A 20,178-nucleotide genomic window follows, 5' to 3' on the forward strand; every position below is an offset into this window, starting at 1 on the left:
GGAGACTGCAAGCCAGGCCTCACCATCCAACATCAGTGCCTGACCTCACAAATGCGCTTCTGGAAGAATGGTCAAACATTCCCATAGACAAGCCTTTCTCAACCTTTTCAACACAGAGGAACCCTTGAAATAGTTCTTTGGTCTCAGGGAACCCCTGCTAAAAATTAGAAATCTACAACTCATGATACAATAGTGTGATTATCAGGGGAAAGAATGGTCCTTACACTTGTGGTCATTGGGAAGAATTACCTCCTTACAGATAGCTAAAAAGATCAATGGTGTGAGTGGGAACTTATCTGAGAGGCAGACATTTCCCAAAGCTTAAGGGACCCCTAGCAACCTCTGGAGGAACCCTAGTTAAGAATCACTGCCATTGACAGACACACTCTTAATGGACTTGTGTCTTTTTTCAACCTCACCTACTACATAACTCCTAAACCTTATGGACAGCCTACCCAGAAGAGTTGAAGCTGCAAAGAGCAGACCAACTCAATATTGAACCCTACAGACTAAGACTGGGATGCCATTAAAGCTGCATGTAAAGGCGGGTGTCCCAATACTTTTGGTGTTAGATATTATATATATATATATATATATATATATATATATATATATATATATATCAGCAAGTGGTTATTTTTTTATGTATTTATACTATACATCAGCCTATAATGGTTTTGGTGTACCTTATGTATCTCTTTCTTTGTAAAGCGTTGCAGAATATCACGGCAGTAAGTAAATCGATAAGAAAAACACAAATATCGACCTCTAAATCCAGCGTCCTCCCGTGTCACTGGGCGGAATATCACACAGAAGCCGCCCCTGCCCCGGTGTTTTACAACGCTATTCGCAGATCTCCGGCGGACGCCTCTGCGGGGAATTCTCAGTCCCAGCGTTCACCCGGCTAACGCGCACTTTAATCAATAGTGCGTCAAGCGATGGAATTCCATTCCTCGTATCGTCTCTAGTAGCTGTCAGAAGGAATACAAGCAAATAAACGCTGACGAGCCATCATAGGTCCTATAAATAGATCCATAGTCAAGGTCAGAGCGGCAGATTTTATAGGATAAAGAACAGAGAGAGAGTGGGATCTACTGCCACAGTTTAGGCAAAGCTTACCCAGAGAGGGATGGGGGGGGATGGGGGAATGGGGAGACCCTCATATCTGCCTTAAAGCAGAACTTTGGCCAAACAGATAAAAAAGAAAAGCGGTATTAAACCTAAAACCAAAAATATATCATATTGCAGTTTTGCAGTTGCAGATATGGTGACTGCATTCTTTTCTCTTTTTTTTTTTTTTTTTTTAGACTACTGCAATTTTACCGTGCTGATGGTGTGTTTTTTGATAGGTCATATGACTCAAAAAATGCATCAAAAACGCAATACGGATGCATTTTTGACTGACCAAATATGCACCCAGCAAGATTTTTTTTTTATTACCGCCTCAAAAAGGTGCCGATAACGGTGAACAATAAATTCATATAAAACTCAAAAAATGGAGCCCCAGCCAGATTTTTAGTATCTTGCTCAATAAATTTATATAATTAAAAATTTGAATAGAATTATTTATAAAATTATATATCAAAAACGCATACATTTATATTAATTTAAATTCATGAAATTAATTAAAAAGTCGAATACAATTACTTATAAAATTTTATATATATATATATATATATATATATATATATATATATATATATATATATATATATGTAATTGTATTCGACTTTTTAATTAATTTTCTTGAATTTAAATTAATATAAATGTATGCGTTTTTGATGCCTTTTGTGACTCACATGACCCCATCAAAAACCGCACCATCAGCACGGTAAAATTGCAGTAAAGTCTAAAAATAAGAAAACGAATGCAGTCACCATATCTGATGATAGGTAAGCTGCAATATATATATATTTTTGTTTTTTTTAATGATAAAAAGGTGGAGGTCCTGTTTGCTGTATATAGTGACAGGTCAAGTCATGAATATATGAAGATTTGTAATGATAATGACAGGTCCTCTTTATTAAAACCTCTATTGCACACACTAAGTACATGTATGTATTGCAGGTGGGAGGATCGGGGGACATTCTTCTGGAGATGTGAATGGATGAAGAAATGAGATGAGATGAGTGTCTCCTCTCGGGGATTGTTCTTGCTGAGTGCACAGAATTCAGCAATTTTCAGGCTGACCTACAACGTGTCATTGACCCCGGCGCTCTCCGGCAGAATCCGGTGACATTTATAAAACAAAATATTACATGTTATAGCATGTGTGTGGTAATGGCGGAAGAGTTACACTCTGATTGGACCGGTCAGGTTTCTTAGGTGTGGAATTTTTGCACTGATGGCATTTTATTTTATTTTCCATTTTGTTGCATCTTAACTTCTACATTATCCAATCACAGCCAGCAACGTCCCCACCTAAAATCCACCCATGCCCTCAATAATAAATACCTCCTGGGAGGAGTTATGCAAATATTACCACTTGCCTACCGGGCCAATTCTGACACTTCTTATATATGTAAAAATCTGTGTTTTCTTTTCTAAAACACGTGTGACATAGAACTTGGCAATTTTATTCTCTAAGACCTCTGTTAAAAAAAAAAAAAAAGTGAGATTATTTGTGTGTGTGTGTGTGTGTGTGTGTGTGTGTGTGTATATATATATTTATATGTGTAAAAGCACCGAGTGCACAAGGCATTGTAATATTTGCATAACTGCTCCCAAGGGCCAGCCCACTGCTTGCATCAGCATTGAGGGCGCAAGACATTGTAATATTTGCATAACTCCTCCCAAGGGCCAGCCCACTGCATCAGCACTGAGGACACAAGGCATTGTAATATTAGCATAACTCCTCCCAAAGGCCAGCCCACTGCTTGCATCAGCATTGAGGGAGCAAGGCATTGTAATATTTGATTAACTCCTCCCAAAGGCCAGCCCACTGCTGGCATCAGCACTCAGGGTTCTTGAGGGACGCTCGTTGCTGTGACGTTTTCTGAGCGCTATGTACAGCACCCTGCTGGCCCCTCCCACTAGCCATGATCTGCCTGCATTTCATAGAGAAGCTCAGAGACCCAGTGATGACATCACCGCCTCTTAGGAAATGTAATGAAAGCTGAACCCAGGAAGGCAAAATAAAAGCAGATGAAACTTTAAATACTGCCTGTGATAGGAATGCGTTATTGCATGCATGCAGGTGAAAAGTGAATCCAGATCTGCATGGAGTTTGCTGAAATCTGTACTGAAAGATGCCGACAGCCACAGACGGGCACAGGGAGTGGGCGAATAAAGTTTTACATAAGCGCTCAGACACCTTTCATAAGAGGTCCAGGGTGGGGGAAGGGGGGCGTCTGACAAGAAAACCAGTCTGTCCTCCAGCATGTCCAGGCATGAGAGGCCGACATCTGGGAATGTTTGAATTCTTCAACACAAAGCAGGTCACCGCGCTCCGCTCACATGGCCGCGCCTGCGCCACTCGCCGACTTTCCTGTCTGACAACAAACTTTTTTTTTTTTTTGCCAGCTTTGATGTCTTCAGCCAAAAAAAGAAAACCTGATGTGGAGGGCGTGCGTCAGCAGAGGACGGGTGCCACTCAGCTTTTAATGTCTGTTAATCCCAGAGATTATGTCTCCTTTGAGGAGGCCGATCCACAGGCAAGGTACGGCAAAAGGTGACCCAGATCGCGGTCTTTTGAGATGCGTTTTCCCAAAGTGCTTTTCAACGCGCAATACATCAAGTTTGCTGTCCTATGGAGAGCCGTCACACCTCAGCGTCGCTTGAAGCTCAAGAAAGGAAGGCAAGATTGTTTAGGGGAGAATTGCGCAATTCTGACCCCTATTATCGGTGTGTTTGAATAATGCCTGGAAATACACATAAACGCACCTTTCGGTTGATTTCCTGCACACTTTGCATTGGTAAGAATAACAAAATGCCAACCTGAAGATGCCTGGGAAAAAAGAAGTAAAAGAAAATGCCTCTAAAATTAGTTAAAAACCCTACAGTATCTCACAAAAGTGAGTACACCCCTCACATTATTGTAAATATTTTCTTCTATCTTTTCATGTGACAACACTGAAGAAATGACACTTTGCTACAATGTAAAGTAGTGAGTGTACAGCTTGTATAACAGTGTAAATTTGCTGTCCCCTCAAAATAACTCAACACACAGCCATTAATGTCTATACTGCTGGCAACAAAAGTGAGTACACCCCTAAGTGAAAATGTCCAAATTGGGCCCAAAGTGTCAATATTTTAGTTACATAGTTACATAGTTACATAGTTAGCCAGGTTGAAAAAAGACACAAGTCCATCCAGTTCAACCTTAAAAACAAACATTTTGTGTGGCCACCATTATTTTCCAGCACTGCCTTAACCCTCTTGGGCATGGAGTTCACCAGAGCTTCACAGGTTGCCACTGGAGTCCTCTTCCCCTCCTCCATGACATCACAGCTGGTGGATGTTAGAGACCTTGCACTCCTCCACCTTCCGTTTGAGGATGCCCCACAGATGCTCAATAGGGTTTAGGTCTGGAGACATGCTTGGCCACTTCATCACCTTTACCCTCAGCTTCTTTAGCAAGGCAGTGGTTGTCTTTGGAGGTGTGTTTGGGGTAGTTATGTTGGAATACTGCCCTGCGGCCCGGTCTCTGCTTCAGTATGTCACAGAACATGTTGGCATTCATGGTTCCCTCAATGATCTGTAGATCCCCAGTGCTGGCAGCACTCATGCAGCCCCAGACCATGACACTCCCACCACCATGCTGCACTGTAGACAAGACACACTTGTCTTTGTACTCCTCACCTGGTTGCCGCGACACACGCTTGGCACCATCTGAACCAAATAAGTTGATCTTGGGCTCATCAGACCACAGGACACGGTTCCAGTAATCCATGTCCTTAGTCTTTAACTAACTGTTTCCAGGCTTTCTTGTGCATCATCTTTAGAAAAGGTTTCCTTCTGGGACAACAGCCATGCAGACCAATTTGATGCAGTGTGCGGCGTATGGTCTGAGAACTGACAGGCTGACCCCCCACCCCTTCAACCTTTGCATCAATGCTGGCAGCACTCATACGTCTATTTCCCCAAAGACAACATCTGGATATGACGCTGAGCACGTGCACTCAACTTCTTTGGTCAACCATGGCGAGGCCTGTTCTGAGTGGAACCTGTCCTGTTAAACTGCTGTATGGTCTTGGCCACCGTGCTTCAGTTCAGTTTCAGGGCCATGGCAATCTTCTTCTAGCCTAGGCCATCTTTATGTAGAGCAACAACAGATCATCAGAGAGTTCTTTGCCATGAGGTGCCATGTTGAACTTCCAGTGACCAGTATGAGAGTGAGAGCGATAACACCAAATTTAGCACACCTGCTCCCCATTCACACCTGAGAACTTGTAACACTAAGTCACATGACATTGGGGAGGGAAAAAGGCTAATTGGACCCAATTTGGACATTTTCACTTAGGGGTGTACTCACTTTTGTTGCCGGTTTGGACATTAATGGCTGTGTGTTGAGTTATTTTGAGGGGACAACAAATTTACACTGTTATACAAGCTGTACACTCACTACTTTACATTGTAGCAAAGTGTAATTTCTTCAGTCTTGTCACATGAAAAGATAGAGGAAAATATTTACACAAATGTGAGGGGTGTACTCACTTTTGTGAGATACTGTATCATATATACATGTAATAATAAAGTGCAGTAGTGCCATAAATTGCTCAGTAATAAATATGCTGAAGAGAACATACACTATATTACCAGAAGTGCTTTGTGCACTGGTCCCATCTCTCCATGCTCACACACAGAAGCGAACACATCGTGCCAACATATGTAAACGGTATTCGCACCACACGTGAATGTATCGCTGCGAACACCAGAGCGAGAGCAATAATTCTCTAAATAATAATAATAACTCTAAACTGGTAACCTGTAAAAGGGGTTTAAAGCTTCGCCTATGGAGATTTTTAAGTACTGTAGCTTGTTCCCATTCTATAAGCGTTCGTAATTTTAAAGCGCGACAAGTTGGGTATCTATTTACTCGGAGTAACATCTTTTTATTCATTTTTTTTTCATCTTTCATAATACATAAAAAATTTGGATATGCAGAGTTTCTTTGTTTTTTTTATTCCTTAAAATATATTTTTTTTCCCCGAAAGATTGCGTATGCAAAACTGCGTGACTTAAAAAAAAAAAAAAATAGCAATTTTATTCTTTTAACAAAACAAAATAAAAAAAAAATAAAAAAAAATGACAGATATTCTTTTTTTATTGTTATTAATATATGTTTGGGAATTGTGTATTAATATATATATATATATATATATATATATATATATATATTATATTTGTTTTTATTAATATAGGTTTGGGAATTCTAAAGTAATTTGTAATTTTCTAGAAGAAAGTACAGTTTTACTTGGAAACAACAAATGTCTCTGCTAAAAAAAAAAAAAAAAAAAAAAATATATATAAATTTTATATAATAAATAAATTATATATATATATATATATATATACATATATATATATATATATATATATATAAATATATAAAAGGTGGACTGTTCCTGTATATTGCGACGTCAGGAATGTATCATACAGATGAGTAAAGTTACTAAATGGTCAACTTTAAGGAAACCTTTTCCAATTCTTATTGGCTCCATGCGATAAGCCAATGCGATAGCCGCAAGCTCGTACTGCTTTCCTCAATTCAGTAAACCATACAAACTCTGCAAACCCAAGCATACAAGTTTATGACAAAACATTAGCAACACTGATTGGCCGGAGGTCAGATGACGTCTACCTGTCCAATGATTGGCCCCACCCCGCCCCATACAACTCTCATACCACGGCGTCCTCCTCTCCTGCCGCCCTTTATCGTGTGCTTGTCGGCGCGGAGATGATGATGAATGGATTTGATTTGGGGTAATACTGTCTAGTTAACAGCTGTGAGATCATTACTTTTAAATAAGTAAATTAAAAACACAAGCGGGGACGTTTATTCTGAGCGATCGCTGGCGAGGAAGTTTGGCCGCAGTTCAAATCTTTCAGGATGCAGAAAATAGAGTTTGCAATTCCCTGGCACGGCACTGGCGGCGCGGCTCGCCGCTGACCTTTTTTTTCCCCCCTCTTTCTCTCTTCTTTAAACAAACAGGAACAATTCCCCCCGCCGCCCAGCGCACACAGCCCCCCCACCCCACGCCACAACACAAGTGCCTTCTGCGATATCCTGACCCCGGCTCAATGGGAAGCAGCGGCAGAGCCAGGAATCCCGGGGACTTCCCGATTCTGCCAGCGTACGGAACGCGGCGGGCGGCTCATTTAATTAGCCCCACTGATTAGAGGCGCGTTGGCCTTTTTTCTTTTTTTTTTTCCATTTGGATTTCACTACAAGGAATTGCAAATGCTAAAGAATTGGAGCTTAGAGCTTAGCTGACCTCCCGCCTTCCCCTCCAGGTCTTTCCTCCAGCCTTGCACAGTTGCAACGACTCTCCTGGACTGAAATAGCTTACTCTGATTTCACTGCACACTGTGAGCTTCTCACAATGTGCATTAGATGCTGCAGCAAGTCACATAGAGCCCTGCCTCATTTCCTGTCTGGAGGACATCCAGTGTCACTTAACGCTTTCCTCCCCAGTCCGACAATCCCAGGCCCGCCCAATTCAGTTCTTTAAAACTTGGAGGCTCAGCATCACATGTGCAATCTGTATGCCCATGCAGTCTGCCTAGCCACACCTACTCCTCCAGAAGGAGACCCACTTATCGGGGGTAAATTGGGATATTTGCTGTGACCTGCCTGCATTGCAGAGTGAAGCACCCATTGGGTCTAAAAGAACAAATGCAAGAAAACGACTGCAATCTTTCTTGGTCTACCCAACTTTGACTTGGTATCAAGAGATCCCTGAATTTTCCTCTTCTTTATAAGCGAATGAACAGTACTGACTGGCATATTTAAGGCTTTAGATATCTATCTTTTTATATCCTTTACCAACTTTATAAAAGTTCCATTACCTTGTTACGCAGGTCTTTTGAAAGTTCTTTTCTGTTCCCCATTGCTCAGTGTCTAGTCTGCACAGTGGATCCGCGTGAGAGCTAACAAACTCATTATTTATCCACACACACTCTAATTGTGATTTGAAAAGCCACAGATGTGTGAAATTAAGGTAACAAGGTAATGGAACGTTAACCGCTTGCCGACCAGCCACCGCCATTCTAATGCAGCAGGTCGGGCACGATCCCGCGAACCTTCGTAGCTATATGTCAGCTCGCAGGATCGGGATAGCAGGCGCTCGCACACGCCCACTGTCGTGATGACCGCCGGCCACGAGCGATCGCGAGCACGAGGGACAGAACACGGAAGTGTGTGTGTAACCACACAAATCTGTGTTCTGCTCTGGGAGGAATGACAGATTGTGTGCTCCTATTAGCTATAAACCACAATCTGTCACTTTCTCTAGTCAGTCCCCTACAGTAAGAATCACCTCCCAGTTAACCCCTTGATCGCCCCCTAGTGTTAACCCCTTCCTTACCAGTGAAATTTTTACAGTAATCTATGCATTTTTACAGCACTGATCACTGTATAAATGCCAATGGTCACAAAAATGTGTCAAAATTGTCCGATTTGTCTGCCATAATGTCACAGTCATGATAAAAACCACAGATCGCCGCCATTACTAGTAAAAAAAATAATAATAATAATAATAAAAATGCTATAAAACTATCCCCTATTTTGTAGACGGTATAACTGTTGTGCAAACCAATCAATATACGCTTATTGCGATTTTTTTTTTTAACGAAAAAGATATGTAGAAGAATACATATCAGCCTAAACTGAGGGAAAAAAAAAAATGGGGATATTTATTATAGCAAAAAGTACAAAAATGTTTTTTTTTTTTTATTGTCACTCTATTGTCACTTTATAGCGCAAAAAAAATAAAAACCGCCGAGGCGATCAAATATCACCAAAAGAAAGCTTTTTTTGTGGGGGAAAAAAAAAAAAGGACGTCAATTTTATTTGGGTGCCACGTCACACGACCATGCAATTGTCAGTTAAAGCGATGCAGTGCCGAATTGCAAAAAATGGCCCGGGCATTTTGCAGCCAAATCTTCCAGGGCTGAAGTGGTTAAAGTGTCCACCCTAAAACCAAAATCTCTGCATCTACAGACAGTCACATTCTAATGCCGCGTACACACGAGCGGACTGTATGGCGTACTTAGTTCGAGTTCCGAGTGCGTTGTACTTTCGACTGAACGGACTTGACCACACACGGATACCCAAACAGTCCGTCGAAAGTTTGCGCGATGACGTGTACAGCACGTACGACGGGACTAGAAATAGGAAGTCCAATACACAGCAAAGCACCCTTCTGCCGTGTAAATCCTTTCTGGGCATGCGCCATTCTTAGTCCGTCGAACTAGCCTACTGACGAGCGGATTGTCCGCTGAAACCAAAGTACGACGGACAGAATTTAGAAAAATCCGAAATACTTAGTACGCCAGACTGCATGCTGAAAAAGTCCGCTGAAGCCCACACACGAGCGGACTGTCCGCTGAAATGTGTTTCGACGGACTAAGTACGCCATACAGTCCGCCCGTGTGTACGCGGCATTAGACTAACCTATCTAGCCCTGTAAAGGAGAAATCAGCATACATACCTTTTCTGAATGCCGGCCTGACCTGATCTCCAGAGGCAAAAGCTCTGCAGAGCACACAGCCGACAACGGCTGTGAAATGAATGGGGAGCAATGTCACCCATTAGAGTTACTTTAGGGCTTCCATTGTTGGCTGTGTCCTCTGCACCTGCCCACACAGCATAGCCACAGCAGACAGCTCAGTGTGGGATCGGGTCAGAGCGGCTGCAGAAAAGGGTATGTACAGCGATTTCCCCTTTACAGGGCTAGATAGGCTAGTGTTAAAGCGTGGGTATCTGTAGATGCTGGCATTTTAGTGTTAGGATGGGCTTCTACTTTAACTGTCAAAAGACCTGCGTAACAAGGTAATGGAACTGTCAAAAGACCTGCATAACAAGGTAATGGAACTCTATAAAGATGGAAAATGATATAAAAAGACATCTAAAGCCTTGAATACGCCAGTCAGTACTGTCCAATCACTTTTTAATAATAGAAAAAAAAAAATTATGTGATAAATAATTTATGATCGTAAGGTACAATTGGTATTTTCCGACCATCGATCATGTGTTCTATCAGTCAGATGGGTTGTAGACTACCGATCCATTACCGCTATAGGAAGAGATCAGAAGGAAAATTAATCAATCTTTTATCAAAGAGTGTATGGTCACTGTAAAAGGAGATTATACCTTCCGATCAGATTGAACAATCATTATCTTCCAACTATCGATCAGAATACATTTCCCTATGTGTGTCATATCAATCAGATGGGTTATTGACTACTGATCGATTATTACTATAGGAAAAGGAAAAAAGGAACATTTATTGATCTTTTATTAAAGTGTGTATGGTCACCGTAAAGGAGATTTACAATAAGACTGCATGGTGTATGGTCATCATAAAAGGAGATTGTGGGGAAATATGTAGGAAGAGGTCGATCGGAAAATGAATCAATCTTTTATCGAAGCGTGTATAGTCACTGTAATAGAGACTGTACAATCAGATTGTCTTGTGTATGGTGGCCACAAAAAGGATAGTGTAAAGATTGTAGGAAGAGGTCGATCGGAAAAACAATTGTACCTGGATGTTATATCTACCGACTGATTATTACTATAGGAAGAGGTCGAAAGGAAAATTAATGGATTTTTTATCGAAGTGTATATGGTCATCATGGTGACAGTGCATGAAGACGCTGATTAAAAATGCAAGAAAAGTCGATTACGACAACAAACTGCATGGTGCGTCGCCAAAGTCAGAGAAGGGTTAATCAGGTGGACAATGGCAGATCATCTTCCTTTGTCTGCCGGCGGCATCGGGTTGCAGATAATGACTCGCACACACACCCCTAGCATTTAAACAGCAGCCTGTCATCAGCCCGTCATTTGCAGGCACACCCCGCTGTCACCACGGCAACCAAACTATGCCAATAAACTTTAAGCCTGTTTGGTTAGAAGGTGGGTGGGGGAAACTTTTTCCCAAGTCTGAGGACAAAAAGTGGCAGCGAGCCGGCGAACGAGACGGCGACAGACGCTCAAACCTCAACCTTAAAGTGGCTGTAAACCCTTCCCAGTGAAGTGACGGGCCACAGGTGTTGCACAGAGATCATACAAATCCTCCTACATAAGTTGTACCTGTTTATCTGCAGCACACTCTTCTCTATATCCAAAGTGGAGAATCTATACAGCTTGTCTGAGAGTTCAGGAAAAAGGGGGTGGAGAGCTGAAGTTACACTCTGCAGAGCTCTGTGAGGAGAGTTCTGAGAGCTGATTGGAGGGAAGGGACACCCCCCCCCCGCCCTTCACACAGCACACAGGAACAGAGCCGAGGCTGTCAATCACAGGCTGTGTGCTGGAGCTCCCTCCCCTGTCATCACGTATCACTTGGTGTCAGGAAAATTCGTCAGAAATGACTTATGCTGATAGCAGTGGAAGGAAGCAGCAGACAGAAATTACACTTTGTGCTCTGGACTGAGACAAGTACACACTATAAAGATGTGCGTTGTTCATATTTCATGTCTGAGGTTTACAACCACTTTAATTTTACGACAGCAAAAATTACATTTACCCCACATTCACGTTGAATACGGCTTGAAAATCACGTGACTTCATCTGAAATAGTCCGATTTCAAAGCCGCTTATCAGTGCGACTTTACACACAGATATCTATGCAAGTTGCAGCTGAAATCATCAAAAAGTAGAGCAGGAACTACTTTTTCAAGGTGCTGCGGCACCGCAAAGTCGGCGTCGCAGCGATTTGAATGGTGCCATTGCCGACAATAAAGCGTGACTTGTGGTGCCTTGTCAAATCGCACGGGGGCTAAGGCCTGATCGCCCGCCACATTCACACCTTATTACGTGCCGAATGTCCGCAATTTCAAAGAGCTGCAAAACGTCTGACGCATTTGCGATGCCAGTGCTTCTTAATGGCACCCCAACCATGCTGTGACTTAACCGCAATTGTCGTGCGGTAAATCACGCGGCAATGCTGTCGCCCGAAAAGTAGATCCTGTTCCTTTTTGAGTGGCAAGTGTCGTGCTTTGCAATTGCAGCAAGATTTATCATGCGGCAATCGTGGCAAAATTGGGGAGCAATTGGGGTGCCACAAAGAAGTAATGGCATCGCAACGGCGTCCCGCATTTGCAGCGATTTGACATTGTGGGTGGAATGGCGTTGATTCTACCTGCGATCAGGTGTGAACGGTGGCTTAGCGATTCCTATGACGTATAAGCGATTGAAAGGATAATAAAGAAGGATCTCACCCTCTACCAGAGTGAGAAGGCGGCATTCCACCACTCCCTGACAAACAGGTCGTCACCGCAGACGCCAATTCTCGGCAACCCTAGATTCCCGCCGGGTTTACCGGCGATGCAGTTTCGTCGATTGCGGGACTCCGACCTTACTAGGGCCTCTCAGTTTGTAGGTCGTGACGGCTGGGTTTCTATCAGTGACCTTATGGATCTCAGAGGTCCTTATGGTTTAAATTTTTGGGACGCCGGGCGTATACATCACTTTCTTCAGTCCATCCCGAACCCCGCGGCATAATCTAGACCGTTGACCGAGTTTGAGGAACATTTTTCGGGTGCGGAACCTATCTCCCGACTTCTCTCTGCGATGTATACACAGCTTAATACGCCACCACCAACGCACCGTATCTCCAGTCTCGCGAAATGGGAGGGGGACCTGGGTTGCACCTTCACGCCTGCGCAGATTGCACAGACTCTGCGGTTCACCCTGAAGTCCTCTATATGCACCAAGACACAGGAGTTGAATTATAAAATCCTCACGAGATGGTACCTGACCCCTAGTCGCCTCCACCTTATCTTCCCTGAAGCATCTGCATGTTGCTGGCGCTGCGGGGAGGATAGAGGTACGATCATACATGTCTTTTGGTCATGCCCCAAGCTCTTGGACTTTTGGACGGCAGTCCGAAACATTGCCCAACAATTTACGGAGTGGCAAATCCCGAATGACCCAGCCTTCTTCCTCTTACATATGTCAGACATACCCCCTAAGAGATATGCGCGGTCAATACTGCGTCATCTCACCAATGTGGCCAAATCTTGCATCCCTTTGCTCTGGAAGCAACAAACTCCCCCTTCCGTGGCGATGTGGCTACGGCGGGTGGAAGAAATTAACAAACTGGAAGATCTGATAATGACTGCCCAGGATAGGCAGGAAATTTACCGAAAGACCTGGTCCCTTTGGAACACGTTTGTTTACTCGACAGAAGGCAGAGCCCTCCTTGGGCGGTAAGAGACGCTACTGTTGGGAACTCCGAATCACCTCCACTCCCTTTCCCTGATCTTTCCCTTGCCTTCCTTCCCTTATTCCCCCTCCTCCTTCACTCCTTCCCCTTCCTTCCCACTGCTTCTCTCTCTTATTCCACCCCCCTTCTCTTTTTCCCTTCTCTTCTGTAATTTTCACCCCCCTCTTCTCTCTCTTGTGAGTGCGCTAATTGTTGACCCCCTTTTTTCTTTTTTGTATCAATACAACCTGCTAACTGCTTACTGTGATCATGATCCCGGCCTATGGGTCTAGAAGCTGAGACATTGACTGGCTCTGGTATATCTTTGATCCCCTCTGCCGGAGCCGACAGAGGGGATGTTAATGGTACAGTCGACTTACTATTTACGATGTATTAAATCAGCTGGGAGTCGTATTTCTGTTGATGAGCTGCACATCCTGGAGGCTGCGACCTCCACTGTCTATGTTGTCATTTCTTATTTGGGGGCTCTACCCTTTTTGTGTGAAAAATTCTTGAATAAACTTATATTTGCAAAAAAAATAAATAAAGAAGGATCTGTTGATAAACATTTTAGAAAAGGAAACAATAAATCTTCGGGAGATAAAAATGTTTCAATCAATAACAAAGTTGCAAGTTTTCAGGTTGGAGTGTTTTTATGGTCGGCCAATTGAAAGCAAGTTAGTAGGAAGAGACGGCGGTAATTTGGTCTGCATCGGGTTTAGTGGAAACGTGGGTAGAAAACACGCATTTCTGCAAATGCAAGAAAAACACGCAGTGTGCTTGCGGTGCCATTATTACTTAACAGCATCCTAAAACGCGGGTAGAAGAAGTCGCACGTTTCATCTTGGGACAAAGCATGGGACAAACACGCAAAATTTTGCACTAGAACATTTGACGCATTTTTGGAGCGGAGGGAGGCTCATTCCAATGAATGGCGCTGCGCCAAAAAGTGCACAAAAAAAAAGGGATCGTTCGCATCCCAGTCTACTGACAGGAGTAGTGACAGTGGAATCACTACTTCTGTCAGCTCAGTGCTGGAAGTTGCAAAAGGGGAAGAAGAAAAGAGCCGGAGGAGGTGCGGGTTGTGGTGCAATTTGCCATTTTTGCCCTGGGCATTGGATAACCTTGCAGCGGCACTGCCGATAACTGCGTTTTTTTTTTTTTTGCATTCATTACTTTTGCTGCAGTCTGGCACAAATTCGACCCATTCTGCACTGCACCCAGATAGCATGTGAATCGCACGGGAACGTACAGCACATTCCTGTGCAATTTATGGCCCTCAATTAGAATTCCAACCTTCCTATCACTTTAAATAGCTAATTTCGGCCAGCTTGGCTCAAAATAACCATTTAAAGTGACAGGAAAGCTGGAATTCAACTTTCCAGCCTGGAGCAGACTCCACAAATAATCGCTGATCATGTGACTCATCTAATCACTAATAGTAACAAAGCTGCACAGGGAAGATCTGTGCTTTCTTGTAGTAATTATATCATTTCCCATGACTGTGCCAACAGCTGATTTCACCACTTCCTTCTCTCCCCGTGTATTACAAGACAATGAATTGTGTAATAAACTGCAAATTTCTTCCAGCCATGGGGGAGATACAATGGGGATCCCTGGATCCCAGGGGCCCTGACATCACCGGATCCCAGGGGCCCTGACATCACTGGATCAGAGCAATTATAGGATGCAGGCGCTGTTCAGCCAACAATTTTCGGACAGGCTCCTTCTGCAAAAGTCAACTTTTGCCGAATGGAATATTGCTGGCGGGGCCATACACTGCTCAAATACCTGCCAAACCAGCAGGAATCAGCCGAACTTCGAGCAGTTTATGGCCACCTTTTGGGTTGTCCATCTTGGGCCCCTTGCACAGGTCGGGCCCTTGTGGGTGCAGTACAGTGTTGGAGTGCAGGAGCAGCATCCAGCCTCGCTACCCGCATGCAGTCTAAGTCTATGGAAGGGTGAATGGTGCTGCCACTGGACGGGGTTGAACATTGTACCCAGTGTGGGATGAATGCTGGATCACAGGTATTCTGCATTTAATAATTACAATTCTGTTCACAATCTGACCCGTTTTCCTGCCTGTGAATGTGTGTTTTAGGCTCTGTGGATGTCAAACATTGCAGAATAAAGGTTCACCGACCACCAATGGAACATTTCTATCAGAAACCTCAGACCGCCCCCGAGGAGGACCATGAAAAGTGTGAGCATCCTAATCTCTCCACACACAACGATCGACACAATTCTCAGCACCTACGTTTACACACCGCAGGGGGCATCAACGATGCAGATCTCCCCTCCATCCGCACATCAATCCAATGAGGGTAACTCAAAATAATAATAATAATACTGCAGAGGAAGATAATAACAATGAAACAATAAGACCCCGAGAACAATTCACATAGCAGACAGCTTCTGCCAACAGCAATTTGTGTTCCTCTTTTGCCCAAGAATCACAGTGATCTCTGCCAGTCTCATGGAATATTTCTACAATGTATATTTCCTATAGCACGTCCCCAGTCTCCAACAACTCCTATAGCACGTCCCCAGTCTCCAACAACTCCTATAGCACGTCCCCAGTCTCCAACTCCTATAGCATGTCCCCAGTCTCCAACAACTCCTACAACACGTCCCCAGTCTCCAACTCCTATAGCATGTCCCCAGTCTCAAACAACTCCTATAGCATGTCCCCAGTCTCCAACAACTCCTACAGCACGTCCCCAGTCTCCAACAACTTCTACAGCACGTCCCCAGTCTCCAACAACTCCTACAGCATGCCCCCAGTCTCCAACAACTCCTACAGCACGTCCCCAGTCTCCAACAACTCCTATAGCATGTTCCCAGTCTCCAACAACTCCTACAACACGTCCCCAGTCTCCAACTCCTATAGCATGTCCCCAGTCTCAAACAACTCCTATAGCATGTCCCCAGTCTCCAACAACTCCTACAGCACGTCCCCAGTCTCCAACAACTTCTACAGCACGTCCCCAGTCTCCAACAACTCCTACAGCATGCCCCCAGTCTCCAACAACTCCTACAGCACGTCCCCAGTCTCCAACAACTCCTATAGCATGTTCCCAGTTTCCAACTCCTATAGCATGTCCCCAGTCTAGAACAACTCCTATAGCATGTCTCCAACAACTCCTATAGCATGTCTCCAGTCTCCAACAATTACTATAGCATTTTCCCACCCAGTCTCTAACAATACCTGTAGCATGTGCCCAGTCTCCAATGACTCGTACAGTACGTCCCCAGTTTACAATGACTCTTATGGCATGTCCCCAGTGTCCAATAACTCCTATAGCATGTCCCCTGTCTCCAATTCTTCTAGCAATGTTCTTAGTCTCCAACAACTCCTATAGCATTTCCCCAGTCTCCGATGACACCCATAACATGTCCCCAGTCTCCAATAACTCCTATAGCACGTCTCCGGTCTCCAACTCATATAGCATGTCCCCAGTCTCCAATGGTTCCTATAGAATTTTCAGTCTCTGACAGTTCTTTAGCATTACATTTACTGAATATTCCATGTGGCCCATTGATGTCAAGCAGCCACACTTGATGTCCTCTATAATCTAGAAAATGAGATCTGACCAGCATTCGCTTTTGAGGACACAGCGCTCACACAAGGATCCGCCATTAGCAGAGGAGCAGGCTCCCCCTGGGGCCTGAGGGACAGAAGTAGAAGGACAAGCAAAGGCATCGATGGAGACTTACCCTGGAGTAGCGCACCATTTTTCTTGAAGAAGCCGCTTCCTGGCCAGAGGGGAGGGACCGATGTGCTGCAAAAAAAAAAAACAGAAAGATCAACACTAAATCAACTAATCTACTGAAGAAGGCATTCAAAGTTATGCATGCTTAGTAACGTATCAGTGCAACATTTTCAGGAGTTTATTACTTTCCACAGCTATCACAAGACTTCCGTTGACAATACCTTACCTTCTCCTGATTTTTTTTTTTTTGCCAGGAAGGTGCCATATTTTTTTCAGGCATCATCCAAGTTCACCACCTACTCCCTGGACTAAGATCAGAGATAAACACAATCATGTACAACCTGTGATCCGTGCAGCTCACAAAGGTCTGACACAGATCAGCCCCTACTGCCCCTCACCATTTGATCTGCTACAAAGTTACAATGTACAGTCGTACAGTCTGATCCCTAGAGGAGAGGAGACTGAGGAAATGCTTCCCCTTCCTCCTACAAAGTTACAATGTTGAAGTTTGAGGATTGGGGGAGGGTACACTGAGGAAATGCTTCCTCCTCCTCCTACAAAGTTACAATGTACAATCTGATCACTGGGGGAGGGTAGACTGACCAGTTAGCAGACTGGTTGGTGCGTTCAGCTATGAAATTGTTTTTGCCTTACATGTATATGCCCTCCATGTGCTCCTTATTGTGAAGGCCAGTTATAGGTGTGGGCAGTGGCCAGTTTTTTGTTACTGTTTGTATATATGGTCTGGAGACGCACTGGGCACCTTTTCAGCCATTTTGCCCTTGCTGGGTGTCCAGTGTGCTCCTGTTCCTTTAAGGGGGCTTGGGCAGCCTCCAGGCTCACCTGTGCCACATCTAGCCATTCCATGTATGTGCTTCCACTGTGGAGACACTTATAAATTTGTAGTGTTAGGACTGCAAGCAACGCAGGGTGCTGTGACGAGGCTTCGCAGCTTTCACATGCGTTTGCAAATGTGTGCTAACTAAACCCCTTCTTTTAACAGATGGTTAGACAGGTTGATTTGGTTGGTCAGCAGACTGGTTGGTGAGTTGAGCTATGGAATTGTTTTTGTCTTACATAGACTGAGGAAATGCTCAAAGTTACAATCTGATCTCTGGGGGAGAGGAGACTGAAAAAATGCTCCCTCCTGCCTTCTATAAAGTTACAATGTACTCACTGGTGGAGAGGAGACTGAGGAAATACTTCCCCCTCCTCCTACAAAGTTACAATGTTGCAGTCTGATCGTTGGGGAGAGGAGATTGAGAAAATTCTTCCTCCTTCTTCTACAAAGTTACATTGAAGCCTGAACGCTGGGAAGAGGAGACTGAGGAAATGCTTCCTACCACCTGCAGCAGACGGATGACATCATCTCAGCCTAGGAAAAGTCACCAACAGGAGCTCAATGATAGCTTCTTAATGATAAAAGGTGGAGCTTTTCTGAAAAACTATTCCGTGATATTTTGTGACTTATCAAATATACTCACTCAGACTTGTAAAATGAATGAAAGGTCCTCTATAAAGTGTTCAAATGTAAACGTCTGTCTTTAAAAAGTTGGGCGTTTGACAAGAACTCTGACAGTGATATAGAGAGGCCGGCTGGCACACACGTCGCTGGTATTGTGGATGGGATGTTGTAAAGCGGTCTTCTTGTGTTTTTACGAGTGGTATGACCCTGACCCTGCTGTAAATGAGGAGGCACAATGGGCGCCGGGCGCTCGGCACCTCCCCGTCACACTTCTGAAGAATTGAGAGGAGATTCTTGGGTTGGCAAGTCATTCAGTGACACAACCCCTTCACACGCCGCCGCTTATTCAAGCCGCACTCACAGCAAACAAAAAGATCACAAAAGGACACGTTTCCCCCCCTTCTACAAATCCCTGCAAATAATCAAGGCTGCGCCGGGCTCTGCGGGGCCCATATACAAGAGCCGCGGTCTGAGCGTTCAAAGTCTCGGGGGCTTAGCGGAAACCATCTGCAAAATTCTCGCTTTCCATGACGCTCGCTGCCATCGCCAGCTTTTCCTCCAATTCTACAAAGCCTGTCAATGTCATATTTACATAAATGCGGAAAAAACAAAAACAAAAAAACAAACAAAAAAACACACCACTTCGAAGAACGTTCCAAATCCAACACCTTTGGGCCACTGATAAGGGGGCCGCACCTGCCCCCCTGTACAGGGCCCAGTTCAACAGAAGGGCCCAGAGCAGCAGGAGTGGGTGCAATTACTGGAAACGATCCCCCTGTGGCCCCCTCCCTCCTTCAGTTTGTGAACAGGGAGCCTCTGTACCTCCACTACCTGTACATTCACTCTGCAGCTGAGGTTGCTGAGAAAGGATTAAGGCATCTGTGTCCTCAATCTCCTTCTCAGTCTCAAAAGTGAGACGTTATTTCACTAACCCCCACAGGGCAGTTAAAAAATGTAAAAAGTAAAGAAATATAATTGTAAAAAAATATAAGTGAATAAATAAAAACACAGTGAGGGAAAAAGTATTTGATCCCCTGCTGATTTTGTATGTTTGCCCACTGACAAAGAAATGATCAGTCTATAATTTGAATGGTCGGTTTATTTTAACAGTGAAACAGAAGAACAACAAAAATATCCAGAAAAACACATTTCAAAAAAGTTATAAACTGATTTGCATTTTAATGAGTGAAATAAGTCTTTGACCCCTTCGCAAAGCATGGCTTAGTAATTGTTGGCAATCACAGAGGTCAGACGTTTCTTGTAGTTGGCCACCAGGTTTGCACACGTCTCAAGAGGGATTTTGTCCCACTCCTCTTTGCAGATCCTCGCCAAGTCATTAAGGTTTTGAGGCTGACATTTGCTAACTCGAACCTTCAGCTCCTTCCACTTATTTTCTATGGGATTAAAGGTCTGGTGACTGGCTAGGCCACTCCAGGACCTTAATGTGCTTCTTCTTGAGCCACTCCTTTGTTGCCCTGGCCTTGTGTTTTGGGTCTTTGTCATGCTGGAGTACCCATCCACGACCAAATGTCAAGGCCCTGACTGGGGGAAGAAGGTTCTCACCCATGATTTGATGGTAAATGGCCCCATCTATCGTGCCTTTGATACGGTGAAGCTGTCCTGACCCCTT

The 20,178-nt window shown here is 44.1% G+C and overlaps 1 protein-coding gene across 5 annotated transcripts in view; it reads right to left on the minus strand.

The window, feature by feature from the left end:
* Window positions 1-20,178, minus strand: part of FOXN3 (forkhead box N3) — a 267,558-nt gene that overhangs the window by 59,069 nt on the left and 188,311 nt on the right. For all 5 annotated transcript variants that reach the window (XM_077463748.1, XM_077463745.1, XM_077463749.1 and 2 more), the window contains exon 4: window positions 17,088-17,152. In XM_077463748.1, the coding sequence (XP_077319874.1) occupies window positions 17,088-17,152 (65 nt within the window). The remainder of the gene's footprint in view (window positions 1-17,087; window positions 17,153-20,178) is intronic.

The sequence above is a fragment of the Lithobates pipiens genome, unplaced genomic scaffold (assembly GCF_037356315.1).
Source record: "Lithobates pipiens isolate NorthernLeopardFrog02 unplaced genomic scaffold, aLitPip1_a1.2 Scaffold_30, whole genome shotgun sequence".
NCBI classification, from domain to species: Eukaryota; Metazoa; Chordata; class Amphibia; order Anura; family Ranidae; genus Lithobates; species Lithobates pipiens.